This window comes from Ambystoma mexicanum, chromosome 4q, assembly GCF_040938575.1.
Source record: "Ambystoma mexicanum isolate Mex_15411 chromosome 4q, UKY_AmexF1_1, whole genome shotgun sequence".
NCBI classification, from domain to species: domain Eukaryota; kingdom Metazoa; phylum Chordata; class Amphibia; order Caudata; family Ambystomatidae; genus Ambystoma; species Ambystoma mexicanum.
Genome location: NC_090928.1, coordinates 285,409,405 through 285,422,654, shown reverse-complemented (window position 1 = coordinate 285,422,654; position 13,250 = coordinate 285,409,405). Strand labels below are relative to the sequence as shown.

Below are 13,250 nucleotides of genomic sequence, written 5' to 3'. Positions count from 1 at the left end.
GCGCAAGTGTAGCCTTTCAACCTGCTGTACAATAAAGATCCTCCTTAGAATAGGGCCAGAGGCATTTTTCCCAACCCATTTCTATTTAATAAACGTCTTTAACTAAAAACATGACAACTTTATGTCTGGCTTTATTTTCGGACTCCTCACACAGCCAGCAGAGAGTTTGGATTGCATGCACAGCGTGGTCTCCTTGTTTGAGAGGAAATTACCACTTTTATCACATCCTATCTCGCATGACCCGTTTTGCCACATTTATGTTACTGTTTTTACTGCAAATCTGTAGATGGAGGATAGGGGTTGGGTATATAGAAAGGTGGTGGGTGCTCCCTCCCCCCACCCTGCATTTTACAGTAAACGTGTAAATAAATGCAGTGAAACTTGATTCATTGAGTAGGGATGCAAGTAAATCTCATGCATTAAGGTTTGAGCCTTACTTTCATTCTTGCACCTGCCTTTGAATCCTGTGTTTTGGTAGATGTTCATGAATGCTACGGGATGTGCTGTTAACCCCATTGTTTCTTCATAGATGAGGGATAGAACTTTGAGGGTCCTGTGTATAAAGGCGAGACTGGGAATGAGGCATCTTATTAAGTGCACATGATAGATGTTTTGAACATGCCATTGGTTTGTGGTCCCAAGGTTAGTTGTTGACTCAATCTGGATTCCTAGGCCATTGGCCAGTTTCGTGTTTTTTTTTTTCTCTCCATCTCGTTTTGATGTATGCCATTAGATCATTTATGGTGTCAGTGTTGTATGACAGGTAAAGATTTATGTTTGGGTTGGGCCGAACTTCAGAATGTTTCTAGTCCTCCACCATTTCCTTCTGAGACATCTTGTGAGGTCTGGCCATTGTTGGTTGTGATTTTGAAAATGTATGCATGGTCAGATTAGTTGCATCATGATGAATCTCATGCAGATGTTGACAAATCTGTGCTATAGAATTGTTTGAGTAACCTCAAAAGTGATATTGGGTGGATTTGATCGATAAAGTAGCCAGAGGGTTTCAGTTCAGTCTGCAAGAAACCAAGTCAACTGTAATATCGCTCTGTTACCTGGCCCTGCTTCTTTTTGATAAAAGCTGGGCGAGTGTCGTCAAAGGCTGAAGAGATGTCTAGAAAAATAAGGGCAGAAGTGATATTATCTGCTATTTATCTTTAGGCTTTTCCATATTGCTAAGGGGGCTGATTTGGTTCTTCTATGGTCCTGAAGCAGTGTGGGCCGGAATGTTGGTTGTTAAGTTCTTGTTGCTTATTGTTTTTATGGTGTGCATCTGGAATTGGACACCAACTCTTGAGAAATATGATGAACGTTATTAAAAATATTTATGTACACCGCACTTGCCATTTGTGCCTAATAACATTGGTGATAATTAGTAAAAATTTAAGGCAACCTCTGTATCCTGCATTTTTCAGTTCAGTCCACATTGACCGATATTAGGGTGACCCTACTTTACAGGACCCCCAATTATCCCCAAAGCCCACCTGGTAAAACATAAGTATGCACATTTGAGAATTCCTGTTCCTTGTAAAAACACCACGGCATCTGTTTCTGGTGGTTTACCTAGGGAGAAATTGTCAGCAAAAAATAATTTTAATGCGAAGGAGGGTACATATTGATTGTTTCATTCATTGGTTCGTAACATTAGTGCAGGGTATAAAACATGGTATTCTTGGCACTCCCCTCCTCCCTACACATATTTAAAGTAAACAAAAAACAGAAGTTTCTTTCAAGGAGTTTTTAGTGACGCCTTTAAAATGATATTGATTGCTGACATGATGGCCATTATGAACTTTACCCAATACCGACCAGAACATCAGCCTCACAAACCAAGAGAAAATACACCTGCACTTGGTGCTTAATTTGAAGATATCTTGGAGATTGGATTTAATCAGGTCAATCTCCCCAATGTTTTTCACTTACTTAATCCACTGTCACATAAAATGGAACCCAAAGGGGTAAGAACACCTCCCTATTGGAGAACAAGACGGCAGGATCTCTGGTCTCAGCCCAGCAAAGGACAAACTCTCTGGGTTCAGTCTAACCTGAACTCAAATAACAGTATTCCTCAAATGTTTCTTAATCTACTACCTCCCGTCCCCAACAGATAAATTCACCCTACTGAACGCCTTACACCACACACGCAGATCCTTATAATATACTGCAGCTTTATGGTATAGTAACATCCCTGTCACTCTCTGGCCGGCCTCTTGTCCTTCCACCTGTGAGGCTAAACCCCTCGGGTCATCTTCAACACCACACTGTCCTTCTCTCCTCACATCTGACATCTCGAAGTAAATCTACAAGCTGGACCTCCTCAGATGTATTCTTCCCTTCCTCTCCTTCCCCCAGAAGATTAGTGTCTCCAGATCTCTGGTTCTCTCTAGGCTGGACTACTGCAACAGCCTCTTTCTAAATCTGCCTGCCTCTACTCTCCACCCTCTGCAACACATCCAAAACAGGACTACGAGACATGTCCTTGGCCTCAAGCCCAGGGATTGTATCACTCCAGGACTGAAATCTCTGCACTGGCTCCCAGTGGCAGTGAAGATTAAGTTCAAAACCCTCTGCATTTTCCACAAGGCCTTCTAAGACCTGGGACCTCAATACCTTCAACTCTCTCTTCCTAAATATCTTCCTTCTCGAGCTCTTCGTTCATCTGCCTCCAACTCCCTCAGGGTTAGTTGCTTCTCCAAGCAGCGAGTTGGTGCTAGATCTTTCTTCTGCTGTGGCTTCCCTCTGGAACAGCCTCCCTGCCCCTCTGAAACTTGAGGAGAACCATCTCTGGAAGCACCTCAAGCCCTTCCTCTTTGCTTCTGCTTTCTCTCCTCCTCTCCCCTGCTGATCTCCTGGCTGAATCTGAAATTCCACTGGTTACCTGGCTACCCTCTGATCTCGGGCCCAGGTCCCCTCCCTGCCAGTTGCACATCTGTACTGCCCCCCTTGGCAACCTTGCACTCAGGGACTGTTTCTGTATCCCTACAGCCCCTACTAGATGTCGGCACTCTTGCACTTGCCACCAGCTGGCTGTCCTTTTATTTGTCTTTATTTATTTTACTGTTATCCTATGTACTGCACTGCCCCTCCCCTTTCCCCCTGCACTTTTCGCCTTGCCCCCTCAACTGTACTTGAGCGATCTCAATGTCACCTGGCCTAGTAGGATTGTTGTCTCCGACTTCCCTCCATTTCCCCCTCCCTTGCCTCATCGCGCCTTGAACCACCGGTGCATAGGTGCGTTATAAATGCCATATCATATCCCCACCCTGTTCAGCTTGGCAAAGAACATCTGAGCTAACTGTGCACTCTGCTATATCTCTTCAGTACATTGTCCCTCCCCATGCCCCACACCAGTGACTTTTCCAGTGTCGTCTAACAAATATTGGGTTCCCCAATGGGTGAAATATATACCAAGTGTCACCATCCCAAATCGCATAGATCCATACTGCACTCAGGACACTAGTATTTTTGGTGTGCACTTGGCAACACTAGAGACTTAGCTGAAGCCTCTTCCTCTACCACACTGTCCCACCCCACCTGCCATTTTTTTCGCAGATCCATACGTCACCAGTAAACATTTTTCTGATGTTTGTTAATCTGCTTAGAATCACATGCTGTGCATAGGTCCGACATCCAGTGGTCACTGCGTAGTATTGCATTTTGTTTTTCGTAGTCGAAAAGGGGACGTCGACAAGGCGTGTCTGTAACACTATCCCTATAGTGACGTGCGTTGTACCCACAATCCCTCACGCGTCGAGGTCCCTCAGATTGTTTTTTTCCGCCCAGCTTCTGGTCGCCTTACGCGGAGCTCCTAGAGACATTGCAAATACTTACTACGGACCTCGGTCCTTAATTATACTTATTATATTGTTAAACATCCCTCCCCTCGACGTTACTGTGAAGCTGTTTCTCCGCCGAGCAAGTTTTCGACGGAGGGGAAGAGGCGGAGGAGATCCTTCGGCGCTGCCGAACACGTGGCCTGGCCTCGCCGGCCAACATACAGTAGGGAGAGTGGGGGTTCGAACTTTTATCTTCTCTTTGAGAATGTCTTTCTTTCTCCCCTATCTTTCCCTTGGGGTTGTTATCACCAGTTATTATTGCCTCAGCTATGGAGAGGACACCTTTTAAGTTTTGCCCACGTTGTAGGGGCAAATACACTTGGAAGGATAAACACAAGCTCTGTAATCGTTGCTTGCCCCTCGATCATAAGGAGGACAGCTGCGCGGCCTGTAAGCTCTTGAAACCAAGAACTCTTAAAGAACGAAAAGTTAAGAGGTGGGCGGACTACGCTATGTCGAAGTCAGTTTCCTCACCCGCCGCCGCTGTTACAGAAAGTGACGAGGAGGGTTATAACTCGACGTCCGTTTCGGAAGTCATTAACCCCCAGAAGGAGCGCTCGCGCTCCTCGACGTCCGTCCCCGGCCCCGACGGGCTCGGCTCACGCCCTGCTTATGGGGATGAACACCCCGGCGACAAGGACGCACATAGACCCCATAGGCCTAAGCACACAACCCACGGCTCTTCTTCGTTGAAGACGAAGGATCCATCAGGGCCGAAGGGGACGCAGGGCACTCCGGCGTCTACCTGAGACCGTAAGGGTCTCAAGCCCCACCCCCACCCGCAAACGCAGCCGCGACCAGCGATTGGGCTTTCATCAAACACGGGCGCTACCTCAAAATCATCCGACGTAACGCTCCATAGAGCGGCCGGCGAGGAACAACGCGTAACGCAGGCAACGTCGACACCAGAGCCCTCTACTGACAAACTCGTTGTCGAGAGCCTGGCGAGAATTGTTTCCGAAGACAAACGTAAGCGGACGACGAAACAAACGTCGAATATCGCACAAAAAGCTATGGAAATGCCGAAAAAGCGCAAGAGTAGCCAGGAACTGCCCCCTTCATCTAAGGGCACTTCTGAACTACCGGAGGGCTTTTCAGAGGGCGACGGAAACCTTTCTTCGACGTTGTGGGAGCGTTCTAAGCGTTTTGAAGGTGAAGACACTGATTTCCCCCCTCTAGACTATTCAGGGGTCCCCCATGAGACCCTTGAAAGACTCCATTCTTGTATGGAGAAAATGGAAAGGTTTTTGGGTAGCCAAAACCCACCCACACCCAAAAGACCAAGAGAATGGACCCAGGATGACCCTAGGGTCAAGATTCCTAGGCTGTATCCCCCTTCTACAGACGCATATGAACTCACTGAAGAGGAGCAATACCTCCAGGAAGATGAGGAGTGTTTGGGTGGACAGGAAGAACATGAGGAAGAGGGGTTTGAAGAAGATCCTTACACTAGTGCAGGAGCTTTTGAAGAAGATACAGCTACCTCGCAGCCCTGGCAATCCCCATCAGTGCAGCCATGGCAATCCCCATCAGTGCACTCAGACCCTGATGTCTTTCACCCTTCTCCTCCCAAGGATTCACCTATTGGAAACACCTCCCCCATAGATGACCAACCTTCACTTAATGCACTATTGCGCAAGGCAGCAGCGCATTTTGAAATAGACACAGGGGAGACTCTTCCTGACAGACTTTGTAGAAAAAGTTATTAAAGAAAAAGCCCCGGTTAGTCAGTCTATTCCGCTCCTGGCTTCTATAAGGAGAAGAATAACTCCTTCCCTTTCCAATCCGGCCTTAGTCAGAGGGGTCAACCCTCGGATAGAAAAGCTCTTCAGCCCTTCGTCCTCTGACCCTTTGTACATCAGAGGACATTCTATTCCGGACTCCCTTGTAGTTACTAATACAAGAAAAAGAGCGGGGGTACCACTATCCACTAGTGAGGCACCACCTGACAAAGAGGGCAAGAAGCTCTATGCACTTGGGAAGAGAATCACGACCTCCGCCGCCTTCTCAACTAGGATTGCAAATAACAATTCCCTACTAGCTAGCTACGCAGATGCACAGTGGAGCAAGCTGCGCAGCGAAGCAGAGGACGCACCAGAACCCTTGCGTTCACGCCTGCTAGCTATAATCTCAGAGGGAACTCTTGTAAACCAGGGCATCGTAAAGAACTCCTTAGATGCCGCAGAGACGGCTGGCCGTTCCCTGGTTCAGGGAATACTTCTCAAACGCCATGTCTGGCTGCGCAATTCGGGATTTAAGCCGGAAACCCAGGCTTCCCTGATAAATAAGCCCATAGAACAAACACATCTGTTTGGGAAAGCAGTTGATGAGGCCCTAGAACATGCGAAGAAAGAGTTTGATACCATCAAGACTCTTGACCAAATTTCTAGGCCCCCTAACAGATGCAGCTATGGCAATAGACGCTCCTTTCGTGGCCAACGCCAGCAGCAAAACCAACAGCAATTTTACTCTGCTACCAACTGGCCCTCTAACCAAAGCACCCAGTTCAGTCAAAGAGGCCAACGTCGTGGCAAAGGAAGAGGTCGCGGCTCCAGCCCCAAAGGTTCCACGCCCAATACCAACAAATGACCCGAAGATTCGGGTCCCCTCCCATGCATCACCGGTCGGGGGCCGGCTAACATCGTTCCTTTCAGCATGGGAGGGAATAACATCAGACCGCTGGGTATTATCCACCATAGCCCACGGATACTGCATCGAATTCAACGGTTCCCCGAAGTACAGACCCCCACGGAACCGACGCATGACACCGGAACACCTCACTATTCTTCTTCAAGAAGTAGAAGAGCTACTGAAAAAAGAAGCTATAGAGGCTGTCCCCCTATCTCAGGTAACAGAAGGCATTTATTCAGTGTACTTCCTTGTACCCAAAAAGGATTTAACCATGCGCCCTGCGAACAAGTTTGTCAAACCCCAAAAGTTTCGTATGGTGACCTTGCAGGAAGTAATCCTACTGTTATCACAGGGGGATTACATGACAACACTAGACATGAAAGATGCATACTTTCATATTTTAATGTTGCCAGCGCACAGAAAATACCTCAGGTTCAAGATAGAGAACAAACACTACCAGTTCAGAGTACTACCCTTCGGGATAGCATCTGCACCAAGGGTATTCACGAAAGTACTGGCAGCGGCCCACCTGCGCAGGTTATCCATCCCGGTATACCCTTACCTCGACGACTGGCTCAAAACAGGGGATTCTTACGAAACATGCTTCTCCAATACCCAAAAGACCGTAGACCTTTTGTCCCAACTGGGCTTCTCCATCAACGAAAAGAAGTCCAGCTTAGACCCCAGCCAAATCAAACAATTCCTAGGGGCTCTAATTCGAACAAAGGACGGCCTCGTCTTCCCCTCCAACGAAAGGGTCCAAAACATGCTGTTTCAGATCCCCTATTATGTGGCAGGTCGAGAGGTGACGGTACGCAAAGCAATGCGCTTGCTAGGGATGATGGCGTCATGTATTTATTTGGTACCTCACGCGCGCATGCGCCCAATGCAAGAGTGGCTCTACAGCCAGTGGTGTCAGGCCAGCGGACAATGGGACGATCTAGTGGTGGTCTCGCAGGCCTTGGTTCTCTCGCTACGGTGGTGGACAAAAGAAAACCTGTTTTTAGGGAAAACTTTTGCCACACCCACAGTGGAAGCCACTCTTACCACGGACGCATCCCTTACAGGATGGGGGGCTCACCTATCCCATCAGACTGCTCACGGAGTGTGGACCCCGAGCTTAGCATCCAAGCATATAAACCTGCTGGAACTACTAGCGGTGTTCAAAGCACTGAAAGCCTTTCAGGAACACTTACAAGGAAAGACAGTGATGGTCCTCACAGACAGCACCACAGCCATGTACTACCTCAACAAGCAAGGGGGCACTCACTCTCCAGGACTGTCCAAGCTGTCCCAGAATATATGGAAGTGGGCTCTCAAACACAACATGTTCCTACTATCACAACATGTACCAGGGGAACTCAATCTGCTAGCAGACAAACTCAGCAGAGACTTCCCCCTGCCCGAAGAGTACGAATGGCAATTGCACGAAGACATCGTCTTAGACGTCTTCACGCAATGGGGATTCCCGGAAATAGACCTGTTCGCAACTCTGGAGAACTCACAATGCCAAAGTTACACCTCCAGGTACCCCCAGAACCAGTCCAAGGGGAACGGTCTGTCGATTCAATGGTCAGGGAAATTTGTTTACGCCTTTCCCCCGACTCCCCTTTTCAACAAAGTGGTGCACAAGATGCACCAGGAGCAGGTTACCATGATACTAGTGGCCCCAATGTGGGCCCGGCAGCCATGGTTCGCTCACTTGATGGAGATGTTCTTATCTCCCCCAGTGAAACTTCCCTGCCCGTACAACATGCTGTCACAGGACAAGGGCAGGACACTGCATCCACGCCCTCAGACCATGAACTTAGCAGCCTGGCTCCTGAGATCATAGAAATTGGACATTTACAACTCTCACAGAGATGTATGGACATCCTCAGGGAAGCCAGAAAACCTAATTATTATAGCAAGTGGAAAAGATTTGTCATCTGGTGTAGAGGTAAGAGCATCAACCCGGTTGACTGCTCTCCCACTAACATTGTTCTGTACTTGGCCCATTTACTGGATTTAGGTCTAGTGTTCAATTCCATTAAAGTCCACCTAGCGGCACTTTCTGCATACACCACTTCCCAACTTAAAGTGTCGTGGTGGAAGATACCAGTTATCAAGGCCTTCATGGAGGGGGTAAAGAGAATACACCCTCAGATAGCTAACCCAGCTCCCGGATGGGACTTAAATGTGGTACTTTCTAGACTCATGGGCCCTCCTTTCGAACCCATGCACAAGGCAACTCTTAAAGACCTCACTCTTAAGACTGCTTTCCTAATAGCTATCACCTCCATTAGGAGAGTAAGTGAACTACAGGCTCTTTCTGTACTAGACCCCTTCGTAACAGTTCACAAGGATAAGGTGGTTCTACGCACACACCCAAGGTTTGCACCAAAATTCATCTCGAAATTTCATGTAAACCAGTCAATAGAACTACCAACTTTCTTTCAAAACCCTTCCAGCTTGGGAGTAAAAAGTCTGCATACACTAGATGTACGCAGAGCTGTCATGTTCTACATGGAAAGAACCAGACCACTGAGAAAGACTAATCAGTTTTGTCTCTCTGGCAGCAGGAAGAGAAGGAGATGCAGTTTCAAAGTCCACTATATCTAGATGGATTGTTCAATGCATCACTCTCTGTTACACTCTTGCTAAGAGAGAACTACCCTTCAAGCCAAGAGCACATTCCACTCGAGGCACTGGGGCTTCCATAGCGTTCATTGCAAATGTTCCCCTTGAGTCCATCTGCAAAGCGGCTACCTGGAGTTCTGTGCACACCTTTACAAAACACTGTCTAGATGCACACTCTAGATCTGACTCCCAGGTGGGACAGGCAGTATTAAGACATCTTTTCTCTAATGTTCCTTCTCATAACCCACCGCCAACTCCGCGTACTGCTCGCTAGTCTATGCACAGCATGTGATTCTAAGCAGATTAACAAACATCAGAAGACAATGCATTACTTACCGTAAAAGCATTTCTGATGGTTGTATCTGCTTAGATTCACATGCGCCCACCCTTCCTCCCCGCTCGGATGGAAGGAACATAGACATTCTTTTCTATATTTCTCTCTTTTCTGTACTCACTCACGTCTAGAAGGCTCCCTCAGGGCAGAAAAATACAAACAGAGGGACCTCGACGCGTGAGGGATTGTGGGTACAACGCACGTCACTATAGGGATAGTGTTACAGACACGCCTTGTCGACGTCCCCTTTTCGACTACGAAAAACAAAATACAATACTCCGCAGTGACCACTGGATGTCGGACCTATGCACAGCATGTGAATCTAAGCAGATACAACCATCAGAAATGCTTTTACGGTAAGTAATGCATTGTCATTTGAAATAGTCCCTGATCCATAAGAATGATAACCCCAGATTATAAAGGGCATAGAGTGATCTATTTTTAAGTTTGTGTTTTCTTTCTTGTTTCAGAGTTACCCTACAATGACTACTTTGAATATTTTGGACCAGACTTTAAACTGCACATCAGTCCTTCGAATATGACTAATCAGAACACTCCAGAGTATATGGAGAAGATTAAGTAGGTTTTCTCAGTTTCATTATGCGTTTGGCATATCTTCTTGCTTCTCCTGTTTCAATTCTGAATGTAAAGAAGTCTGTTACTGTGCATATGAAGTTTTTTTTTGTATATTTTTTTATTTATTCTGTACTTTATAACGAAAGTATAAAGCATTCAGTCAACTTGCCTGTTTCTCATGATGCATTCACTGCACAGGTTAACTGCCATTCCTTAGTCCGGCTGGTTTTTTTCTTCCACTCTTCTGAACCTAGTTCACCTTGAAGCACTGTTAGACTTTCCCTCCGAGGTTTGAGTAAGTTAATACCTTGTTTGCACAGTATTTTCATTATACCAATCCCCGCAAAGCCCCAATGTGTACCTCATTCCTCAATGTTTGTATTTCTTTTATTTTTGTAATCCTTCTGTGGCAGAGTCCTGCACTAGAAGGGTTTTAATTTCCTGACTGAAATGGTTTTGGTTTGTGCTGCATCTGATGTTTTATTTATGAAATATCTTTTCTAAAGCGCTTAATGGCCCTAGTGTGAATGTCACCATTGCCTGGTGTCTCATTTGACCTCAAGTACACACAAACTCTCGAAGACTGTTCAAGGGTTTTTATTATTTTTGTAGACAATTAGCTCTCTAAGGGTCCCCCCTCTCTCGTCTAGATGTGGGCATTGCCTCCCTAACACAGGTGTCCCTAGACCCCAGCATGGTCACTAGTGATCGATGACCCCTTCTATTTAAGAATTTTCAGCTTCAGATAATTGCATAAAGGTGAATTATAAAAAAGAATTGTAGGAAAAAATGTTGATGAAAAACTCCTTGGGAGGGCAGGGTTCTGATGTTAGGTCTTCTGATGTTAGGTCTTCCAGTGAGGATCTTTCTAATCCTGAACACACCCAGCAGCGACTACAAGGAAAACATTTGCCAGCAGTAATCCATGCAAAAATGGCTGAGAACATTTTATATCCATCAATTTGCCATCACTCCTTATTGTTCTTTTGCTGATTAAGTGTCCGCAAAGTCAGTATGGTTATAAAAATGAGTTGTCCTTAAGTCCGTTTTAATTTTGTGAGCTGACTCGTTCACAACTTGTAGTCCCTACATTTGCACTTTAGTGATCCTTACTGTATTCATGATTATTCAGTTACTAATCTATTAAGGACTGTTAGTTTGATGTTACGGTATACCACTGCCATTTTCATTGTTTCCAGGCGCTCTGGCAGATCTGAAAAGGAAAAGGGGGTTGGAGAGGGTTAGTTGGTGAGATCTAGACGGAGAGCGCAGGGGAGCTTTGATGTGCTGCTAGTAGCTTCAGTTCTGAAAAAACAATCACTCTGTGCTGGGTTTGTTTTTGGTCGGTAATGGTTTGGTATATGAGGCTGCATGGGGTGTTTTTTCTTTTTTTATATAGTTCATTTGGTTTACACTGGGTTGAAGTGTTTGTGTGGTTTGTGGCGGCTTCAGTTTTCTGCTCTTGGAGAGGTGCGTTTTGTTTTGGTATTTTAGGGTGGGTATGCAGGTAGTTGAAAAATCGTTAGTAGGGTTAGTAATGAAGCCGTTCTGTGCTCTTCTCTTCGGTGTTGATGTTGGTTTGGTAGGGCTTCTAGCTTGGCCTGCTTTAGTGGCTTGTTTCCGTGGGTATCCAGGGTTCATCAGATTTAGGTTGTTTTGGGGCGTTTTTCTTGTGTTGTGTTTTTTCTCAGTTTTCCGTTTAGCTTGGTGAGTTGAAGAGTCATGCTTTTAGTAATTTTCTGAATGTTAGGTGATCTTCTGTTTTGGATTTCTTTTGATTGTATGGCTGTATATACATTTGTATGTTTGATTGCATAATCCAATATGCAACACTGTTTATCTTAATAATTGTTGTACTGTATTTTGTTCAAACAATATGTTTATACTTGAGGCCATTTCAAGGTTGTTGCCTGGAATAAATATAGCTAACCACCCCCTTGTCTGTAATTGATGCTCTGATTGAATCCCTTTTTTCAAGTTGCTTCTGGTATCACTTGGTGTCAAGATATCCCGCCACATCTAGGCAACCTGCAAGGAGCCAAGTAGCTCACAGAAATCATTTCAAACCCTTAAGGCACCTACATATTTAAAATAACATTGCTGAATATGGCGAAGAACACAAACTGTTCTCACACGGCCATTGATTCACACAGTTGAAGTGGACTTTTCTGGAAGGAAAACGCATTTGAAACTCACTTCCCCCACACCCTGAAAGTCTGTCTTATGTCTGTGACCCCATAGGAAACGCTACACTGATATTATCTTGTTGGTAAGTGATGGATCTGCACACAGGGCTCTGAAGGCAGTTTGGACCCAAAGAAGACACCAAGAGGGACCAGAAAGTTTCACCAGAGACGGTTTAGTACAGGAGTTGCAGTCACAAAACTCCAAATCGGGATCTTGCAGAAGATGGATTCTAGCCCCAGCCCGAAGGGAGGCCTCTAAAGTCACCCTATTATAGAGAAAACGTGTTAAGATGGATTGTCAGAAACCGCCAAGTGGACAGATTCTTATAGGCCACCATATTATGATTAAAAGGGGGAAAAACACGAATGTCTAGCCAAAGGATTTTAGGAGGGCGTGAGGGTTCATTTAAACACAAACACCCACCCACCAACACACCCAATCACAAACACCCACCCACCAGCACACACCAAGACCCACCCACCCACCAGCACACACCAAGGCCCACCCACCCACCCACCAGCACACACCAAGGCCCACCCACCCACCCACCCACCAGCACACACCAAGGCCCACCCACCCACCCACCCACCAGCACACACCAAGGCCCACCCACCCACCCACCAGCACACACCAAGGCCCACCCACCCACCCACCCACCCACCAGCACACACCAAGGCCCACCCACCCACCCACCCACCAGCACACACCCACCCACCAGCACACACCAAGGCCCACCCACCCACCAGCACACACCAAGGCCCACCCACCCACCCACCAGCACACACCAAGGCCCACCCACCCACCCACCCACCAAGGCCCACCCACCCACCCACCAGCACACACCAAGGCCCACCCACCCACCCACCAGCACACACCAAGGCCCACCCACCCACCCACCCACCAGCACACACCAAGGCCCACCCACCCACCCACCCACCAGCACACACCAAGGCCCACCCACCCACCCACCAGCACACACCAAGGCCCACCCACCCACCCACCAGCACACACCAAGGCCCACCCACCCACCCACCAGCACACACACCAAGGCCCACCCACCCACCCAC

General features: G+C 47.0%; 1 protein-coding gene across 1 annotated transcript in view; it reads left to right on the top strand.

Moving 5' to 3' along the window:
- HDAC2 (histone deacetylase 2) overlaps positions 1-13,250 on the top strand; it is a 427,626-nt gene that overhangs the window by 260,778 nt on the left and 153,598 nt on the right. Inside the window, exon 10 of the mRNA XM_069607858.1 lies at positions 9,891-9,999. Within this exon, the coding sequence (XP_069463959.1) occupies positions 9,891-9,999 (109 nt within the window). The remainder of the gene's footprint in view (positions 1-9,890; positions 10,000-13,250) is intronic.